The sequence below is a fragment of the Temnothorax curvispinosus genome, unplaced genomic scaffold (assembly GCF_003070985.1).
Source record: "Temnothorax curvispinosus isolate PA1 unplaced genomic scaffold, ASM307098v1 QBEX01008203.1, whole genome shotgun sequence".
In the NCBI taxonomy this organism is placed as follows: domain Eukaryota; kingdom Metazoa; phylum Arthropoda; class Insecta; order Hymenoptera; family Formicidae; genus Temnothorax; species Temnothorax curvispinosus.
The window spans coordinates 56,305-78,809 of NW_020217983.1; the positions used below are offsets into that span (position 1 = coordinate 56,305).

Below are 22,505 nucleotides of genomic sequence, written 5' to 3' on the forward strand. Positions count from 1 at the left end.
CTTTGAAAAATTCTCCAAAAATTATTATAATATCTTTGTACCTTCGACTAAAAATCAATGTAAATAACATTTGGAAATCATTTATTTAAATATTTTTTTACAACAACTATATGTTGACAAACACACGTTACGACTCGTTTTATTTAAAAAATCATAACTCACGAACAAACAAATTGTTTGTCACGATCATTTGTTTTCCGCAACAAACGAGTGTTAGAAACTCGTGGGACACTAAAGGGCGGATTGGAGGAAATAGGGATAAGGTACATTAATATCTGAAGGCTCTTTAATCATTTATATCTCAGAGAGGTCGTTGGTATTTCGAATTTTTATTAAAAAATTTGAAAAACTCAGCAAAAAATAGATTCTGAGAATTATTAAACGTGAAGAAAAGTTTGTAAAGAAAATGAAACGCATAACGTTTTTTCACGCTGGATTTGGCAGTCGCGTAATCGCAAGTCGAAAGTGCACATCTAGCTTCCGATTTGATTCGTTGCCTTTATGCGCCGGACAAGTCGAGCGTTCGAGTATCGGACACCAATATAATCGGGACGCGGTGGCCGGGACAGAATTCGTGTTGACGAATGAGAACTTTTTCGATTTCCGAGGATTTCCCACGTCATGAGGATTGAGGCTGCTATATATACGCGGGCGACCGTGCCTCGAGCCGGCGCATTCTACTTTCTAAACGACGTCGTTTATTATTTTAATGATGTCATTAGTGGAATTTAAGTTAAAGTTGTCAACTTGCCCCCTCGTCCGGTCGGCACGGTGTAAGTCTCGCCAAGCCGTGTCGGCGCGCTGGTTGACACATCGCCGGTGTAATTTTATCTGGGCATTTCTCGTGAAAAATATAAGTTCATTATGCAACGCTACTTTTGTTTGTTTTTTTTTTTTTTTAATTGATATTTTTTGCGTTATTCAAGAATGTATTAGCGACGATGGAGGAGCGGAACGCGTACGAGGGAAATTGCGGCATTTGTTTTCAGCGAGAGAAAGAGTTTCGCTACTTACGTGATCGTCTTTTTCTTTAATAACGATTCGCAACAACTGCGAATTATTAAATCGATTTCTTCCACCCGATGAGAGCGGCGATAAGAGTGATTTAGGAGGGCGAAACAGAATCGGTGATAATAAACGACCGCTGATTACGCAACGTCTCGAAGATAACGGTAATTACACGGTCGGCTGGATTTAACCGTTTCGCAGCTAAATTAGCCGTGATACTTGTTACTAAATATTCACACAAACGGGTTTTGTTTAGTAAACATAATGAAATATGTAGAAATGATATTGTGGAAAAAAATCGATATTTTCACGTGAAATTATAATGTAATAGAAATTATAAGGAAAAAAAGGAAAAGGAACGTGATAGAATTCATAAATTTAACAAAAAACTCACAAACTTAACAAAATAAAGTTTTTATTTATTTATATACATAAATAAATAGCGTGTTCTTTGTCAATTTATTATATTATATTATAATTTGTTTTAAACTTATATATGTGCTCTATTTGCTTTTTTTAAAATAAACTATTGCTCTACCTATTTATAAAATAAAGGTATAACATATTACGATGAAACAGATTAGAACATATAATAGAAAACGCAATACACAAAAAAAATTAAGAGAATATAAAACATTCATTTTATAAGTAAGAATTACGATAGCTAGACAGTCGAGAACACAGACGCATCATCGATAATCTGTTAAAAATCACCGTAGCAGTCAGGAAAAAAAGACGTCTTTTTTTTCACTGCGTCCTCGGGGTATTTAACAAAAGAGCGTAGCAACGGCGACGCAAAGGGCAGCGTGCGACGCCCGGCGTCGCCGTTTCTTTCGCGACGTGTCTCGACCATCCTCCTCTCTCGCATCCCTTGAACTTGCACGATGCAAAGTTCGCTTTCAAAAGACACGCTAGTGATCCCTCGCCGGCTTCCACGGCTAAGGCAAGGCGTCAGTGGAAACTGGAAAGCGACGGGGGCGTATGCCAAGGGCCGTGATATTTCACGATAATCCGAGCTCGGGTATCCCCGAGTGTACACCCTCGTGCCTTCTACTCGCGTATTTAAACGAGCACCACCCTGTGACAGATAGAAGTGTAGAATTCTGGAAAATTCGTCTTAGTAGTCCGATTATTATTTTTCTTTTTTAGAATAAACTTCAGGGAAATGCTTGTCTTTTCTTTTGAGAAATTGAAAAATTGTTTCAGAGAAAATAACATCGTGTCAAGGAGCAACGTTTCATATTTTATCATTTTTCTTTCGACCTTATTTTTCTATAATATTATATTAATTTTCACAACATTTTACTGAATAGATTACGAAGTAAAAAAAAGATTATATCTCATCCTTACTCATACAGCGAATTTCTGGTGGATCGTTATATTGAACAATAAGAACGAGGGATGAGGCGATAAACAAAACGAGGATCTCTTATATAGGATCGAGTGCCTTTCGAAGCGAAGGTAAAATTGAATTTTATGAGGCAACTTATTGAACGACGACCGTACTCGAATATACATACGTACGCCAAACACAATACATCATATAGAGAATATCGCATTGAGAGCTCGCAATGTAATAAGTCCTTCTGATCGACCGGTTCGATGAAAAATATCGCGTTAATGAAGGACTTAAAATATCAAGTGTCATGGGAAAAGTCTTTCTATCTTTTTATTCGTGCAGACTTATTATTAAGACCTGCGTAGTTTGCCATAGATGGCTTTTATTTTTCGCGACACCCCTCGTCACATTAAGCGCGTTAAAATATAGGTACGTCCCACATTAGCCATATACTAAACTTGAAAAATAAATTTTTTAGGAAGCAAAAAATTAAAAATTTTGTTATAAAATGAAATGATATGCAAAGGGAGGAACTTATCGCGAGAAAGGGTTTACCTGTACCAGGATTTTCCTAAATAGTTAAGAAAGAGTAATCGTCGCAGAACTATTGTGAAATATTATTCTATAGAAATGAGGAGAAAGGTAAAGGCTACCAACGCCAATGGTAAAGGGCACGAGAACAAATTATGCAGATTATGTCAGCTTCTTCGATGCAAATTTAGAGTCAATCTCTCCTCGACGAGACGCTCGGCGATGCATTTTGACGTGCCAATCCCTTTCTCTCCCCCCCTGACCCCCTCCTCCCCCCACGAAACGACTATAATCCGCACGCGCGTACGTGTTTTAATTGCGTTCGGCAATCACGTCGCATGTACGTGTATATAAATAAATTCCCCTCCTCTTCTCCCGTCCCCCGGCCTCTCCGCTATTTTCGCCGACTTTCCGGCCGCGCTAACCGAAAACGCGGTCGACCGTGCCCCTAACCCTCCTTTCCCCCCCCAACAGAACGGGGCCCGGATAGAAAATGTATGCGCGTTTATTTCGTCCGGGCTCCGGGCGCCGATAGAATGCAAAATAATGGCAACCTGCCGGATATTTGCGGGCGCAACTGTGACAAATATATCAGATAAAGCCCCCCTTCCCCTCCCTCCCGCATCGCCGTCGCCTTCACCCCCGTCCAACGTCCTGCGCGCCGGTCCGTCCCATCCCGTCCCGGCGCCGTGCCGCGTTCCGTATCTCTCTATATTGATTTACCGCGAACTGATACTCCGCCGGTATCATATTTTTGATCCCCGCGAGCGCGTACCCCGCGATGATATCAATTCGAGGATGCCGGCACGCCGCCGCGCCAGCCATCGACGAGAGCTCTCTACGCGACTTTCATTGCGAGTAAAGAGTTTTCCCCCCCGGAGGGGTTAAAACTCTTGGACGCACTCTCGCGTCGCGTATCGATTCGTGACTCGGGATTTCGGGTAGTTTAATATCGAGGTTTTTGCGTTACAAGTAGCTATACACGTACGATATCACTGAGAGATCCGATGTGCAGTCGGCGCATACAAAAGTACGGTGTATAGTCCCAGGGTTCAACTGCTTTGCAAGAATGCAGATATTTCTATACGTGACTCCTGCAAAAGCTTTTGCATTCTTCGACGAATTTTTTTCCGGGAGAATGTCAGATTCCGTATAGTATACGCGATCGCAAAATCGCGATTCAAATGCTTGCTAAATTGCAAAATAACGAACGTTTTTATAAACACGGTGAAATTCCCTGGAATATTAACGACCTGAACTTTTCGCTAAGCATTATAGATCCATGTGTATATTCCTAGACCTAAGCGGCAAACGATTAATGTCATAAATAGCTGTGTTATTTTAAACAGTCGGTATTTATATCTATCATGTTCTGAGACACAATCCAAACGGCGCGCACGGTTAATCAGGAGGTTGTCCACAAATCAAGTAAATTTTTAATTAGAGTAAGATTAATAGTTGCTTGGCGTGGCGTTGCAGAGACTCGCAATGCATACGTTTCGAAATATGACACTATTCACAATTGAACTTTTGAACTAACCCTCGACATATCGGAAAACGTTAGCCTCTTTCAAGCCGATTGATAGGAACATATCGTTCTCCCCTATTAAATCATCGCACTCGCCTCTCGTTCCTCGCAGCTTGCAGCTTCCACGGCAGATGCGCGCGCTGTGCAATGATTGCCGTATATAATTGTTAAATTTTAATAAAGTTTATTCGGAAATAAACCCGCGTGATTCAATTAAATTATTAAATTCTCGTTACGCCGCGCCGGCTCGCGTCGGGCCATCGCGAAATGGTGCATTATAATTATGGAACAATCACGAATGATATATGCAAATGCTTTCGCGTTCATATAACTAACTACTGAGGACTACAAAAGAGTGATCCGCCTTAAATACTAATATCAGACATTAAAAAAAAAAGGGAAAAAAGAATTGTTGGAGAAAAAAGAATCAACGCCTGATGAGCTTTTAAAAATTTTTCGATGGACAAAATCTGTAAACTCTTGACGTTAATTCCGCGACTTTATAACGGTATATGATAATGCGATATTGTGCATATGACGCATTTCGTGAAGTTTACATGGCGCGACCGTGTGATAAATTCAGGTGCAACGCTATCCTCGCAACGTCCGCCGGTATCAGGTCTGCGGATACACGTGGCGACCTGCGGTAGCGAGACGCGCACGTGAAAGCCCGTGACATTAACCCGATTAATCTCTACTTCGCTTCGATGTGGACCGTTCGACGCGTCCCGCGCGATGTAAATCGAGCGCGGCGGCACTCGATCGCGAGAAGCGAGCGACGAGAGGGCACGACCTATCTTAGATAAATCAGGCGTGTTTCCGGGCGTCGCACTAAATCGTGATAGGAACGCGATCGATACATTAACAACAATACTTTCTTCTAACGGCTTTCTCGGATAATTTTAGATCGTCGCGTCGTCCTCGTTCTTTTCGTTATCGAAGCGAGATCCATCGGAAACTCCGAGCTTCAACATATTTCACAGAGTAGCGGTGTTAATTTTGAAAACGATATCTCATACTGCTCAAATAATTCCGAGGAAAGAGAGAATTAATTTTTATGTACTAAATCGCAGCGTAATATTTTTTTTTAGTGTTAACGCGATGTATTTTGCTTCAAATTCGAGGGTAGATCTTGTGAAAGGGAAAATCGCGTGGCCGACCGATGAAAACCCACCGGGCGATTTATCGAGACAAATTGAATGGACGGCAATGCGAAGCCGGCGTTCGACAGGCGGTGTACTCGAACGACTTCGGCATCGTGCTTCCGGCGTCACCGTTTCGAGAATTCGCGGTATACAGCGATGAGGAGATGGGACGATGGGTTCGAAAGCGACTTCGGTTAACCTCCTCGCTCCCGGCGGCGCCCCACATCGCGTGTATATAAATATACTTTTTCTTCATTTCTAATACTGCATCAGAATATATATCCGACCTTTTAAAAATGGTAACGGAAGACGTAAGTTTAGTTCGAGAGAGGAAAGAAGATAATCTCTCCCTCATGATGGTACAGTCATTTATGTTTCACGATTATAAATAAATATAAAGCCTTTAGAAAACTTTAATGTTACAATTCGAAACGTACGTTAAATATTATTAAATACTTAAAAGCAAACCTAGCGACTATTATTGTTATTTTTATTATTCTTATTGTAAATGAAAGTGGCGTTACGTGTCATTGAATTTTATTACTCACTTAAAATCTGTTAAAACTAGTTTCTCGCCAAAATTAAGCTTCCCGCGCGGAGCGCGGAAGATCTAATATCGAGAAGTAAAACTTTCGACGGATTTAACTTCGGGAGTAGATAAAATTTCGCTCTTTACAGATGATTCCGAGTTATTTTAACGGAAACTTGATTTAACGCTTGAATAGTATCAATTACATATATTTGACGTCGAGATTCGAGAGTCGCAAGTTTTCCCACCGGGTATAAACTTACAGAAAGTAGAACGCGGCGAGTGACGGGGACGCTCTGCGTAGAATGTAAAATTAAATGTGTGCTCACATACGAATAACTTCTGCATCGTGGGTAGCGCGCAATATTATATCGGATAAAAGTTGCGATATAAATGAACGCGTGATGGACATGCTGGACGATTCACGTTTGCCCTTTAACGTGAAATGTGATTCAGGCATGACACGTCGGGATCCTCGTGCGGGAATCAAAGATAGAAACGCACGAGGGACATTTCCACGATGCGTGGTGTATACGCGTGTACGCGGGCATTCTCAAAGGTCTCCTTTTTTTAAAACCACTGCAAGACTTCAACGTACATGATATTTAACGTAATGATGACGCGGCGGCGAACCCAGTTCGATCATTGGAAATGGACTCTGGCACATTCCGATTTGGCTCGAATCCATCGTAAGATTTATCGGTAAGATCTATAAGCTCGCACACACACACACACATACACATACACACAAAGTTGCTAGCTAACTTGTCCTGTCGATATTTTCGCTGAATCGACTTGGAAAATCTCTGAGACATCTCTAAGCGGTCTATGATATTCGATTACGACTCTCTCTCGGGGAGAGGGAGATAGATTCTCCCGCAGAGAGATTCGCGGTTGTGACCCTCGGGGAGTTTCCGAGGGGGTACCACTCGCCGTTTATTCGTGACCGCGCGGTGCGCGCGGTCTGCCCTGCCGTACGTCTGCGTGTGCGTCAGTCGTGCGTTCTATTGCACTTACTTTCCTGCGGCCGCAGCAGAGCATGGCTGCTGCGCTGCAGCTGCGGCGAGCCGTCGACGAGAGTTGAGGCTGATGACAGACGTAGCTGAGTCGTGCGCCCCCTTCCCGCTGCAGCTGCACCACGCGCACCTGCAGCTGCCCTTGCTCCCGCTCCCGCTGTCCTTGACCGACACCGACTCGACCACCGTACTTGATGCGCACGTGTTTTCGCCACTGCATGAGTTCGGTGCGTCATGCCCTCTTCCTGAAATCACGACGATAAGTCTGGTCAAAATATGCCGTTCCTTCGAAAGACCTTTCTTTTTTTTTAAGAAAGAAAGATCAGTAAAGTTCTCTTCTCTACCTTATCTTGAAAGTAAAAAATAAATTTTATAATATGTACATATATTTTTTTAGAACGGTAACCGTTGCGCAAATTATGCAGCAAGTAGAGCGTAGAAAGTATTAGCGGAGGGCGCGGGGGAAGTATGTAATGGGGCAGAATTGTGAATTCGGATAGTTTAATGGCGCGAATATTCCGTATAATTGCCCGCGTATCGAATATGTAGACGACGTTCTTATAGGCGGCGCGCGGTTAATTTACGGCGACGTTAATATACGGTTAATATTGAGGCGCGCGCTCGTATTTTATCCACGGACGAATCATAAACTTGTAATGGATCCCCGTAATAATCCCCACGTGTCGCTCTTCTCATTTTCCTGTTCGCCTCCCTCCCCTCGCCTCCATCCTTTGCCGCAAAACTGTTTCCTCCGTCGCGTCTCATTAACCCATTTTCCCTCTCGTTCTCCGATTCGCGGTTATCTTAATTTAACGGCCGGCCTGTATCCGCGCGCGATCGATTACCGATTCGCGCATGCAGATGATTCCCCCCGCGTCCGCTCATCCCCTTTCTTTTCCCCCCGCAAATCGGCGACAGTTATATAAATCCACGAGAACGTGTGTACTCTCTCTTTCTCTCCCGCTTTCTCTCATTCTTCCCCTCCACCCTCCCCCTTGTTCCCGTTCTACATTTCTATTATATCGTCCTCCGGCCACGCGAAATGTCTCTCATCTTTTTTTTTTCCTCCCAGGAATAATCGTGACACGTGATGTCGGCATTAATAATTGAATACGCGCTCCGAGATACATCGATGTCGCGATTTCGCTCGATAAAACGACGAGCCTCGCCCGATCGCGTCGTCCTGAATTTGCCACATCAGTCAGTACCCTCTAATTTGACTTCGCTGCAATTTGTCAAAATTCGTTGAACACTTTATCTTAACCTTGATTATTTAAAAGAAACTAATACGCCACACAGAACCATTTCATTTGTCAAAATTCGTTGAAAACTTTATCTTAACCTTGATTATTTAAAAGAAACTAATACGCCGCGCACAGAACCATTTTACTTGAAATTCTGAGACCGCAGAAGAAATTTAGAATAAACGTCAAGCGTTATTGGCTAGAGAGTCTGAGAAAATAATGCATTTCATATCGTCAATGTATTATAACACTCGCGCAAACGTATATTCGATTAAAATATTAATAAATTAATAAATATTAAATTGTAGGACCCTAAATCGGCGATATAATTTCGACGTAATTCGATTGCATACGTAATTAATGTATAAATTAAGCATTTTGGCCGAATTGTGATCGGCATATTGCTTATATAACTTCGCATTCAGATTTAATAATTATTTCCGATGTTAGTACGCACAACACGAATCGAGCTAAATATAATTTCGTCAAAGGATATAGAGTGAGAGAGAGCGCGCGCCTGTCAAATATTTAAACGCCGCCCGCTTTCGATTCTCGGGGTAAAATACAAACATCACTGGTTGTTTCAAGACAATCGATATACTACTATTACGTGTTGGCACGTACTTACTGTACTAATAAATCTGCGTCGTTCACGACAGTCTAAAATTAAACGTGACATCTTTCATCTGTGAATCGTTCTTTCTTTTTTTAAAAGGACGGAAATGGAAAGGATGAATTTCATCGGAACAAGTTTCACAAAAGTGTCCGTAATAATAAAGATCGATTGTCTCTTACCCAGCTTGCCAAATTTAAAAGAAAAATAATAATCTCTCTAGTATGAGCAGTTTTTTCATAATTAAGAAACAAAAATTGATGTTGCGCATTTATTACAATATAATTTATAAGGTAATTCGGAGCACTGCAGAAATAAAATTTCTCTGAATTTTTTTGCTCCGGGTCACAGATTCAATTGTAAATTATGTTAATCTTCCCAATCCCCCTCATTGAAAATCTTATTAAACATTTAATTTATTAACGATTTTCCAGTTTTCTATATCAAGCGTTATCATTAATTAACGAAAGGAGAGAGGGGAAAAGAGAAGCTGAAGAAAGAGAATAAAATCCGAACTATTTAAAATTATACAGAGAAAATCATTTAATCATAGAATTAATTAAGCGGTGAAACTTTTTTGAATTAATTGTTATCCAGATTATGTGCGAAAATTCATTGACTTTTACAATTTCTAATTTATTTTTATCTCCAGGGTGAAAAGAATTATAAACTGGATATCGCTCCTCTCGGAGTTGGATTTCTAATATTTGCAACCTGAGATGGGTGACCCAATTTGTCGGACAACCTATATATCGAACATGATCGGATAATCTATGGTACATGCCGACATGCGATCACGGTTGATCTGGGGTCATAGTGTGGCATGACAGGAATCTCATGAACCACGTCAGTCGCGACCGGCTATGCCAAACCGCTCGGATTACTATTTCTAACGACATTCTGTGTCAGACTCGCTCATTAAGATTCAATGAAATCCCGAAGCACGTGTCAACCGGTCTCTCTCCCTCTTTTTCTTCCTTTTTTCTCTCTGCGCGCCGAAATCCTTGACCCTTTATTGGTGTCTCGCCCTAAAAAGGTTCTCCCTTCCGTTTGTCCTTTCTCGTTCAAGTTCAAGGGAGATTTCGCGAACCCTCCATATAATTCCACCAAATTGTTCTTTAATTCTCTTTAGCAAGAAAAGTAAAGGCAAAGGAAACTCATCCTCCGCATAAAACGAACAAATGTTATGCTACAATATTACCTTGCAAAAATTCGCACAATATTTTTGCAGCTCTTTCTCTCGTGGAATTTATAGCAAAATCACTTCTAGCAATATTTATATAAAAGACGATTGATCGACAGAATTAAAAAAAAATCTAGCTGTGTTTTTCGTTGAAAAATTGTTTAATAGAGTGCTATCTAAGCTATCTTTATAATAAGTGTTAAAATATTCTGTGAAGAAAACTTCTACTAAGTCAACGCATTTTGTAGACTAACGGGCTGTGTTTGCTGTAGAGATGAGTTTGCTAGAGATCTTGCCCGTCCGAAGCAGAATTTAAATAATCGTGCCGAATAAAATTCAAATACTGATAATTAAGAGCAAATTAATACTGGCATTTAACGGTGTGCAACGATAGCGTGTCGCGGTAAATTAAGAATAAAGGAAAATACTATTGTATTATTAGCGAAAGGACGAAAGTTTTTGTCACGTGTCAATAGTCAATGATATATTACCCGTGATATATGAGCGTCTGACCAAACTCCTGTCCCAACTCCTGACGGTATTACTTCGCCCGCATCGCAAATAAATCGACGATACTTTTCAAGTTTGATCCTCCTGCGAATTCCCCTCCCCCCTCTCCCTCTAACATGATAGGTTTATCTTTTCGGTAAACTTTATTATCCTTGACACTTTTGGTGACAACCCCGCCTACACTCATTCACGCAATTTAATTAGAGCCAGACGAACTTCATTCATAGAACTTATTTGAAACGAGCACATGTCGGGGAAAAGTGGAGCACGCCGAGGCGCGATTGTGAGGAAACGCAGATGTCGTCCCGGCTTGAAACGACCGGCGTTACTTGCGTAATTGAACCGTTGAATGGAAGAGCGTTATTATTATCAGTCTCCTTCGAAAAAAATAAGAAAACTCTTCAAAAACGCGCTTAAAAAAAATCCAATCGTTATTATTAAAACGTATTCTTTTACTTTTACGTAGTAAAGAGCTCAAAATTTCTTGTTACGCCGGTCTCGTTATATTGTTAAACTGCATGCACTTTTAAGAAGTATCAAGTAAGCGCTTTTAAAAAGAAAACGTGCGTTGCGTGCGTCGCTGTCCCGTAAATTAGTTTACCGTAGTTGCGGACACGTGAATTGTGGAACTTTGCAATGCCGCCGTGTTCTCCCTCCCTCGGTGTTCCTTATCTCGTTTTAGCCCATTCGATTTATCGCTCGCGTGCCACGGCGATGGATCAGCGATCTCCCTCTCGCGAAATCCGCCGCGCAGACGGTGAGATCCGCTCGAACAACGAACGCTGACCGAGGAGGAGGCCGTAACCGCTAAGAGGTCGCGGCTGCAGCGGCTTATCCCGCCGGCTATTGCACTATGCATCGTAATGCGGAGTCGTAAAAGTGTCGCTATAGTTCGCGAGTAAACGGCCAATCGTTCCCTTGCGAAATTCTTTCGAGTCGGTGCGCGCCGCTGCAGGGAAGCGTTCCGTAGCGAAAGACGACGGGATGGTGAGGGGGCGAGGGGTGGCGGGGGGCGGCAGCGGGAGAAAGAACGAACGGTATAATGATAATAATGCACATGCAACGGAGGAAGATAAACCGTCACGCGCTCCCGAGGGTGCCGTGCACCGATTTTGTATCCCCCGTCCCCTTTCGCCTCCCGCCACCCGTCCCCTTCGTCGCAATCGCGTAAATCTTCGAGAACGCGCCGTTCGTGCTTTATGGAGCCTCGCCGTAGCTGCCCGTGATTAAGCTTAAACACTCCTCGAGGCCCGTATACTGATTATACGTTGGAACGTTGGGAGATGCACGACGGAAGCGGCAACAGAAAAACTTGGGACTCGGCGAATTACGCAAGTCGTCATTCTTTCGGTATTTCGGAAAATGAAGGCGGCGACCTAAAACGGTTACTGTCAGCCGACACTTTCTCGCGATTCAAAGCAAAGAATGAGATTTACGCGTTTTCACGTCACGCAGAAAAAATAATTGCGCAGAAAGATATTACCGTTACCCGTTTCACCTCGTTGTAACAGCTCGGACAAGATTACGCCAAGTGGCGAAATTTATCGCGACGTATAAAGGCATATTATTACTGCGATATTGTGTCGCCGCTGATATATTTAACTATAATTGAAGCATTTTGGGCTGGCTGGAATTATGTTGTATAAATGTCATAGTAAATTTATTAATATCATCAAATTGTAGTCAACATCCTGTATGGTTTCTGCGGACAGGCACAGCCCATATTCATTTGATGCCGCGGTCCAATTTATTTCTGCAAGCGGGGAAACGACCCGGGCGAGAAATTATTTTTTTTTGTATTCAGATCTCGATGTTGCCACGTGACAGCCACCTTATTTGAGAAAAAAAAAACATCGACCAGTACGAATTTTCTGTCATGCTCAATCGCCAATTCTCTACGTGATTTCATTGGAGGAGCGTTATTACAGTTTCACGACACGTTACATGCAATTCATATTTCCAGAGTAAGTCGGAAACAAATAACTCTGGGCACACGATTTCCGGCTGACAGAGAAGAAGATTTGCGAAAGGAAGTAGAGGAAAAAAAGTGAAAGAAAAAGAAATTGAACTGCCGCGGAATTGTAACACGGCGCGGAAAGAGGATGATTCCGTAAAATAACGTGCTCGATCTCGGTATTCATGTTACACTTTCGAGACGGTGCAAAAAAAGAAATACAAAATCGGAAATTGCATTCTCTTTTTTTTTCATCTTTTTACCACATTTAGCTCATCTAGTTTCGCGTCTGGGCTTTCTATTATCTTTTCTATTTCTATCAGTTTCACAGTCCCGACAATTCGGCAACTCCGCTACAGTTGCTACGCTTTTTTATTCTTTCGCTAAAATCAGTTCCAACTATAGGTTGTTTTGCCGGATAGCGGTCGATTGTGATAATTTATTTTCCCGTTGGATTGCGATTAGACGAGCGAAGCGTCAAACAGATAAGAGGACGCGCGAGCAAGTGTGTGAGAATCCTCCGTTTTACGTACCTTCTAAAAACCATCTCTCGTGCGAAGGGCCGGCGGGTCCCTGCTCGATCGGCGACTGACGATCTCTCTCATTCTGCCGGGCGCCGATTCTCACCCTGTTCCGTCCTCCTGAAAGATCACAAAGCGACCACCGTTTATTGCTTACGCGAGTCGCGAGGGCCACGTGATTGCGGCCAATAAATTATCGCCGTTATCGAGAGGCGCGATTACCCCCGGGGCGGAGGGGCGGTGGACGCGAGAAGAGAGCGGGGCGAGCAGAGGGCAAGGGAGAGCGTGCTACGGCAATTTTTTCCCTGTAAGTATATCGGCGTTTAAACGGCGCCACTCCGCTAATGGCGTATCGAAGGTGCAAAGAAAGCAAACCGATCATTTCTACGCACACGTGAGATTAACTACGTCCTATCACGCCACACGGGTTATCTTAATACTCTTACACACGCCACTTAACACTTAACGATGCCCGGCGATTTTTTTTCTCGCAAATGTTATTTCGGCTCGTTCCTGGCAACACCGTGCCTCTCCCTCCCTTTCGCCCTTCCTTTGCGCTACTTATTTCCTTGTAACATTACGCTCGCATGACATGCAGATTAGTAGAGAGATCTAACATTTGCCCGATATTCAACAAACACGGCGAAATCCGTTGGAAATAACTAGTTGAACGCGCCAAGCAGTTAAATCGCTTAGCTGTTTGCGGTATCAATAAACGATCTCTCGATTTGTTCGGTGCGATGTTTAACGCAAAAACCACGTGCACACACACGTCACGGTGACAAAGCGGAGTTGTTCAACGTGAAAGAATAATGAGGATCAAGCGAGAGAACGCGCGCCGGCATTTGTTTGTTTATAAATACATTTAAACGTTGGTTAGCGCTTCTGTTAAAGGGGCAGAGGCATCCGGAGAAACTTTCGATACACGGAGAGATCACAGCCGAAGAAACTATTTGATTTCTAGCTCGTCTAACTCGCCCGCATTCCGCTCGCCGATGGAATCTAATTGGATTCTTTCATGTTTGACCGTTCATCGGAATTCAGGCATTTACTCCGATTTCGCACCGAAACTCATATTTTTCGCGAAAGTACAATCGTACGTTTAAAAGAATCGTATATTTCAATGTAAAATATATTTTTCGACATTTTTTTATATATCTGGTAGTGTAGCAAAGCAGTAAAAGCCTTTTTGCAACAAATAAAAATCGAAAATTGGAGTAACATCGATCATACGCAACGTGATACATTTAATCCCTTTTTATAAAAAGAAACTGAACAGAAAATATTCTTCTTGAATATCATTCGGAAGGGTAAGCGAATGTTTCGATGCGGTGACTCGAAACCTCGTTCCCTGAATCTATGATAATATTTCTTCGGAAACGAGGTAGGGCACGGGGGGGCTAAAGACGCCTAAAGAAGTGGAAACGGACGGACATAGTCAGACAAGACGTAGCGAAATCTCGTGAAGATCGTTCGCACCGGCGTCGCTCGCACATCGAGCGACGGCGCCGCGTCACCACCGCGACGCCGCCGTCGGCATAACCATTTACATAACCGACATTCAACTGGTTCTTGAACTTCGCTCTTCGATTCCTTTCTCGCCGTGGCGATCCTCCTATGCTATATCGATCCACGGCCACCACGCTGAAAGGAGGGGACCTCGCCGGCGCGTGCAAGACGGAGAGGCCGACAGCCGGAAGAGGCGGCGGGGAGAAGACGAGGGGTATTTTATTGCACACGCCGGGTATATTTGTTTTTTTTTTTCTCTTTTCCATCCAACGCTGTACGCGCACTCGCGGCGAACCGGAGCACGCGGACGCACGCAAGAACACACGTTCGAAATCCCGAGGATCAACGTAGCTCAGGAATACCGACGATGAAGACGGGTAACCGCACGTTCACTATATGTAAGAACGTGCGAGTGACATTTCCTAGGATCCGTCGCTGTTCGCGACGTCGAAGAGCGTTCGTCGTTAACGCGTGCGTCTGACGTGAAGACGAGAAAGGCAATCATGTTTCTCGCGAGACGTCTCGTTACGCGAAGAAGCGTAACACGTTTCGAATAATGACTTTAACGGAAAGAATTTTTGACGCTCCACGTTATCCCGTCTTACCTACTACGAATTATATTCCACTTTAACGCACGCGAGAATAAAGCGTGTACCACTAACGATCTGCGCAAATAACTGACGTATTGACGATTCTTGTCAAGAACAAGAACCTATCCGAAGTAACGGGGGCGATCAATCTCTCCTCGATGAACCCGCCGACAATCGGACCAACTTTCTCGAGAAATATCACTCTCAATACTCGCTTATCACAGAAATGATTGCCGGCACAAGGCTAGTATCGCGGAAAAGGCTTTTTTATCGCGCCGGACGAAAGTGGAGATTGTCGAATTCGTTTTCGAGAGTCATGCACTGACGGAAAATCGCTCACCGTTAAAAACGAATTTCTTGAAGCGAAACGACACATTCGGGATAACGTATGACGGTCCTTACGGAGAACCTACGGAGGAATCGTCGATGAAACCACAGTATACCGCGCACGAGCGAAGCATGCCGGAAAAGGGGAACCGCACACGCCGAGTCGAGTGCGACGGGGACTCACCGGGGACCGCGTTGTCCCGCGAGGATGAGGACACCGGCGCGGCGCGTCGACGTCCGAAGCGCGCAAGGAGCTTTCGAGCGACACCTGTGCCGTCTCGAGGTCGGGTCGGATAGGAAAAGCGAGCCGGTGGCGCGTGGGAAAAAGCGATGTGCACACGATGCCGGTGGTATATTGGATAAAGAGAGACAGATAGAGAGAAAGAGAGAGAAAGGTGGGAGGAGGAAGCGGAGGAGAGAAGGAAAGGAGAGAGAGAGAGAGAGAGAGAAAGAGAGAGAGAGAGAACGGAGCCACCACGAAAATCGTGTGGTGGCGTGCCAGCCGATGGTCCCGGACCAACCCGATCGATATACCCTTTTTTCGAGAGTGCCTTCTCTCTCGGTCCGTCTATCTTTCTCTTTCCCTATCCCTCTCTTGGCCACTCTCCGTCTCTCTTTCATCCGTTTCACTTGATCTCTCGCTCACGCTCGCGAACTTCGCCTCACCCTCGGGACGAGAGAGAGTCCGACGACCCGTCTGTCTGCCTGCCTGCCTGTCTGCTTTGCTCGTTTCTCCAAGACGAGAAAGACGAGCGAAGGACTGGCGCCGCTGAAGGAAAACGCGAAGGGAGAGACACAAAAACGCAGATAAATCGTAACGCTTAAGAACGTCCCTCTCTCGCGAGCGCGTAAAACGTACCTGACGAGAGCGGGAGCACGAGAGCGGGAGACGCGAGAGAGCGGTGTGTCCCGGCGCGAGCGGCTCTCCTCTCCCCCTTTCCTCACACTCGGCCCGCTCTCCTCTCCGGCTATTTTTCTCCTCGCTCGCTTCTCCCGCGGCGGCGAAAGGAGGCAGGAGGAATCTTCCGGTTGCAGCTTTCTCACCTCACCGTATAACGCCACGCGGGAATCAATACGCGCGCCTGCCTCGAGCCTTTTTCCCTCTCTCTCTCTCTCTTCCTCTTCCTGGCTCTCTTTCTCTCCCTCTCTCTCGCGCGCACTCTCGCTCGCTCGCTCGCTCGCTCTCGCCTCCTGTCGCTCGCGCACTAACCACTAACCCTCCGTTCTGTTCTTCCCTCTCGCACTCGCTCGCCCCCTTCCCTCTCGCCCACTCGTTCACTCGCGCTCCCTCTTTCCCGCACGTCTCTCTCTGTCACCCACCCTCCGGCTGGGCCACCCTCGCCGACCGTCCGCGCACTCCGTCCCGCGATGCCTTCGCCTCTCCTCTCTTCCTCGCGCGCGAGCGCACCCTTCGTGTTCGTATACGCCACTCCGCCGTACGTTGCTGAAGAGCAGCACCCCTTCACTTCCCCGTTACCCCTGCTACTCGGACGGTGCACCGTGTATGTCCGTCCTTGTCCTTTCTCTTTCTCTCTCCTCGCCACGAGCACGAGCCTCGAACGGGGCTGTTCCTCCTCGTGGAGGGTCGGCGAACGAAATAGCACCTCGACGACGACGACGACAATGACGACACCGTCGGCGACGACGGTGGAGGCGTTGACACACGAGGACCGTGATTACGAGCTCGCTCAAATACGCACGCACGTACGCACGCTCGTACTCTCTCACGCACGCATGCACGACGACGACGCGAGGGCGAGGGTGAAAGTTGCGTGGGGCGCGTGGAGGCGCTTCGCGCGGGAATTGCGAGCCGCCCCTGCGTCAGGGAACTGGAGGACTACCGGCTCGCGGGGTGCAACGCGCCCCGCCGCATAGCCACGACTATACGCTCGGCCGCCGTCGCGCGGACATGTTGAGGGCTGCGAATACGCACGCAAGCGCGCAGGCGAGCGAACGTACGAGCGAGGGTGGCGACGGGTGCGACGACGACGTCGACTACCACCGCCGTAGTCTTCGTCGTCGTCGTCGTCGCCGTCGCCGCGCGCAGTAGCGTATATAGATGTCGGACACGCCGCCGGTCTTCTTCCCTTCGCCGGCCGGACCTTCGATCGCGAATTGTGCCAAAAACCCTATCGATCTCGCGCGTCGTTGAAGGAGAGTTTCGTGGGTCTTCTATATGTTAGTAGGAGGAGTATAAATCTGTAGAATAGATTGAACTGAACATTTCCCCAGATTTTGACGTAATATTAAGATCACGGCTCCTGCGCTCTGTGTGAGGAAGGGAAGAAATAGACGTCGTTAAAATTGGTAGGATCTCAGTATCTAAGTTGATTGTGTTACAGAGATAAATTCCTATTTTATATTCTGGTGTTCGCGCTTCACTGCGAAACAAGTAGGGTAACAGTATTACACCTTCGTGTGGAGCGACTTAAAATTTTCGACGTTCCCTTCGCGGAAAGACATTAGAAGCGCAGCGTCAATTATTGCATACTGATTACCGGGAGCATCTTAAGAGGTCGCCCACTACTAAGGTGGATGCTTAAAGAAAGTTTAAGGGCTGCCGAATAGACTCCCGACCGTGGGGGTGTTCCAAGTTTTCACCATAACTGACGTTCCCCTTCGATAGAGAAGGAGAGAGACTATAGCGCTTAAAATTCAAACTTTCAGGGAAGTTACAGGACGTAAAATATTACACTTACGAAAATTATGTCTCCCGCAGAAAACAATACGACGCGAGCTGAGAGTGGCCCAGTTTCACAATTTATCGATATGTGATTTCGAAAATAAGAGATTTCCTTGTCCTTCGCGCATGAAATTTATAAAAGCACCTCTCTGTCATATTTTATTTAGCGAGACGTCTCTATTTTATTCCGACAATATGCCTGAGAGATTATATACATCGTAATGTATATAAAATCACATTTTATATACATTACGCGCAAATAAAGCGTATAACATTGCGAATTTTATTTAGATTCGTCCGACGATAGCGAAGAGAGAAGTCGAGCACGAGACTCCGTTTCGTCGCGGGGTATGCGGGGATTATTCAGAGAGATCGATGACACTTACTTACGTTTCAGGGAGTATATCAGTTTCAACAACAAAACATTACGGAACTTGAGCGCGAAGCGGGTAGACATGCTAATCAAGCCGACAAGAATTGTGTTGCACATTCTCGCAGAATGGGGCCAACGAATGTCATACACATGACTGCTTTCGCTCGCGGATTTTCCCCGGTGCATACGATTAATTCGGGTGAGATTTTTTTCTGCCCGTTTACACGCTAGCATAGATTACTACATGTTACGATTAATTATCTGTTTAGGTTTAAAGCGTTTCATCGAGACCTTTGTCCATGCGATATCGTGTATCGCCCGCCCGACAATCAAAATAATTTCAACGACACTTTATCAGAGCGCACGGTGGATAATTGTATATTCAATAAATATAGAGAGGGCAATAACGATCATTTTCAGTGAATGACCGGTTTAATTCACGGGGTTATCAAGCTGTTTATTTGAATGCACGAGTCGATTCGTTTTCGCGATTCATTATACAATACCTTGCCAAAATTATTTATCACCGACTAATGGGATAGCAAAGATAAACAATTTGTCGTAAGAATTCAGTTTCAATTTTCAACGTCTCTCCTTTCTTTTTATAATAAATTTGTATTATTATTTCAATTGTCTTTCTTCACAAAGAATAATTCATACGTGTATAAAAAAAAGGATTAATTAATAAATTTGTCAACCATTTATTTAACATCCATTACGCTTCTTGATGTTACATGGAAAAGATATCTCATTTAGTTCACGTTTTCTCGTTGAAGGATTTGAGTGACTTCCTCCTGAAGCGAGTGACGACTCGAGAGATCCTAGACTTAAGACGGTGGCTTGATCCTCCTCCCGTCTCTGCCTCTCTCCTTCTGCCTCTCTTGTCGTTGTCGGCGGGCCTAAACGTCCTACTTCCGGTTCGGCTATTCCAACCTGGGATCGATTGGGTCGTCGGTCGTCGACCACCTCGTGTCAAAAACACTCGGTACGAAAGACGTCACGTCGATTCTTCGCCGAGGAAGCGGCATGCAGTCCGACTGTCAGCTCATAAATTTTACGACGAGGCGTGTAGCGGCCGGCCGCGGATTAAATTTTCGCGACGATGGATTATAAACCCATCGAACTCTTTTGTAACACATCCATCACATAGCGAAAACGACGCGAGACATTATAGATCGGAAATTTTAATCCAGTAATGGACCGTTAATTAGATGATTATCGTGCAGTGTTGTGTGTTCGCTATACGTGTGTTGCACACGTTACATATATCTTTATATTAATATAAAGTTCTGATTTGAGTACGACAGTTGTGCACAAAAATATTGAATAGACTGCTTTCTCATGAATTAACATAAAAATATTTTTTTTTATTTTATTTTATTAAATTTCTTAATGGAACTATTTCGTTTTGCATTTTTACAGACGATTTTTGGAGTTTTGTGCGCTATAGATTTCATTGTATTTAAAAAAATGCATGTTTTAATTAGCGTTTTTATAATCATAACGATTAATATCGGTAAAAATGGAGCGGAATTTTCGTACCTCTTATTTTATTAAAAAAAAAAAATAACCTAATTATCTGATTATCTGCGATACTGATTATTAGACTAATGTTTACTTTGTCATATGACAAGTAGCAATATCAAACATTCAATTAATTGAACAATCCAGTTACCTATCGAACAATTGAATTTCTTTCTACCCTGAAATGCTTTTTTCAGCAGAGCATCACCAGAGCATCAGAGATTCAGCAAACATATATAATAAGATTACTTTGTCGATTAAATATCTTTTTATAATCATTTTGATGTTTTATTTATATCTTCTTGCAATTTGCTTTAAATTTAGTTAACAATCTTGCTGCAATTACTGCGTTGATTCATCTGCATTAATATCTTTATCAACTGTGCCAACTCACGTTTATGATTTTAGCTTTGAGTGAGATTCGAGAGAGAGGTATAATTGCGCCATAAAATAATTGTTTGAATAACCGATTATTCATGAATACCGATAATTGCTAAAGGAAAGTAACTGTGTAGTTACTTTGTCATCTCTGCTGGTACGGCGCTGCGACAATTGAACGAACGGTGGACGACATTCACATATCCCTTTTACTACGAAAACCCCTGTTAAAGCTTATTACAGCGGCTGACATGCAAACCGCATCCACTCACGTACCTCTACATTGCAAGACACGCAATAACGCATCGAGATTTTTCCAAATCACCCCGCGAAGACGACACTGCGTTCACCACGTTAAATCCTTTCGCGGTCAGTCGCAGAACTCTCTCGAATGTCACTCTACGCAAATATAATCTTTTACATTTTGTAATCGTACATTTACAATTGGCAATATTTTTCAGTTCAAATTTAAATAATCCCCTTCGAAACGCGCGCTGTTGGACCGCGACGACTGAATATCTCTCGGAGGGATGGCGATTTTTCAAGCATGCCGAATCACGCGTCACGTCTCCCGTTGGGTGTGAGAGGGTCAACTTGCGAATCGTCGTCGGCCCGGACCGGCCTGACCGCGCAAGTGGAACATGTACGTCACTGCTCGGCCGCGTACGCACACGTCGAACCGAACGTGCGGTGCGGCTTACGTACAAACGCCGCGCCGATGCGCCGGCCGACGCGACGGCGGCCACGTTACACCCCCACATCCCCCTCCCCCCGTCCCCGTCCTCCCATCAGCACGTACTACGGGGGATACTACGTTCTGTGATGCGGTGCAATTAAGCCCGGAACCACCTCCACTCCGCGCGTCGGTGTGCCACCACCCCACCATCGTCGTCCGGCCGGCACAGACGTTCGTAGCCCTGCTGTCGGGGCGCAAGTCTGTGTCTTCTTTTACCACCATCCCCCCCCATCCCATCCCCCGGCCGTTTATCCATTCGTTCATTCATCAGAAAGAACACACGTACACCTTGACCGGCCTGACCGGGCTTCGGTCAACGCGGCCCCGAATCGGGGGAGATCCAGAAGTGGCTCTGTAAACCGAAGGGGTTGCGACAACCCGCGCGCGCGGTGTAACTCGAGACTCACACGGCACATCGTTAACGATAGCGACCACGAGGCGCGGTGATTTGTTAATCCAAACAAGCTATTTTTGTTACGTGTAACGAGTATTTCATATGTAATTTTTGAACGCGCGCACTTGATGCAGGAATACGACGATTTATCGATGCAAATCGGAACTGCGCCACTTGCCTGTGACGATATCCAGGATATAATATAAAAGTTTTATAATGTAATAATGAGATTGCGTAATTGAGACATTATTTAATGCGCCTGGTACAGTTTAAGAGGAATGGCTAAGAGAATAATTTCTTCCGCGATACCTTTCCAAGTTTAACGATATAAATAACGAACGACGTATAAGAATACTTTAATTTACGCCCCTAATTTTGCAATTAACGATTATCTCAATAGTTACATATGTACAAGTAAATTTATCGTGTCTCGAATTCCTTTTTCTTCCTTTTTTCTACATTTCTCCCCGTACTTTATTCTGGCTTAATTCTTCTGACTTTGCTCGCAATAACGGCCGAGATAGGTAGTGTAAGTGAACAGTGGGATATTTTTTGCATTGCTCGAATTTTCGTCTCCTGCTTTTCTACTGAATATCTTTGGCTACGGTCAACGTGACGCTATAAATGCTTTGGAGCGTTCTTCTTCTCCTTCTTTCTTCATCGAAAGAAAAGAGAAGAGGAATGTTTCGAAGCATTTGTAGCGTCACGTTGACCGTAGCCTTTATCGATTGTTCGTGGTACAATCTTAATGTAAAAGTAATAGATATTATTTTTTTTATTAACGGGAATTTTTTAACGTTCAATTTATTTATCTATAGGTATTTGCAAGATATTTTAATTAATATCTCTTAAACAAGTAATTACATATAT

The 22,505-nt window shown here is 44.3% G+C and overlaps 1 protein-coding gene across 11 annotated transcripts in view; it reads right to left on the reverse strand.

Annotated features, from left to right (window-relative positions):
• Window positions 1-17,402, reverse strand: part of LOC112457731 (rho GTPase-activating protein 100F) — a 58,420-nt gene extending 41,018 nt beyond the window's left edge. For 5 of the 11 annotated variants that reach the window (XM_025020938.1, XM_025020940.1, XM_025020939.1 and 2 more), the window contains exons 1-3: window positions 16,407-16,857; window positions 13,134-13,241; window positions 7,098-7,341 (exon numbers count right to left, since the gene is read on the reverse strand). In XM_025020938.1, the coding sequence (XP_024876706.1) occupies window positions 7,098-7,316 (219 nt within the window). In that variant the 5' untranslated portion in view covers window positions 7,317-7,341; window positions 13,134-13,241; window positions 16,407-16,857. The other 6 variants (XM_025020932.1, XM_025020933.1, XM_025020934.1 and 3 more) reach the window with 6 other exon arrangements.
• Between the last annotated feature and the right edge of the window lie 5,103 nt (window positions 17,403-22,505).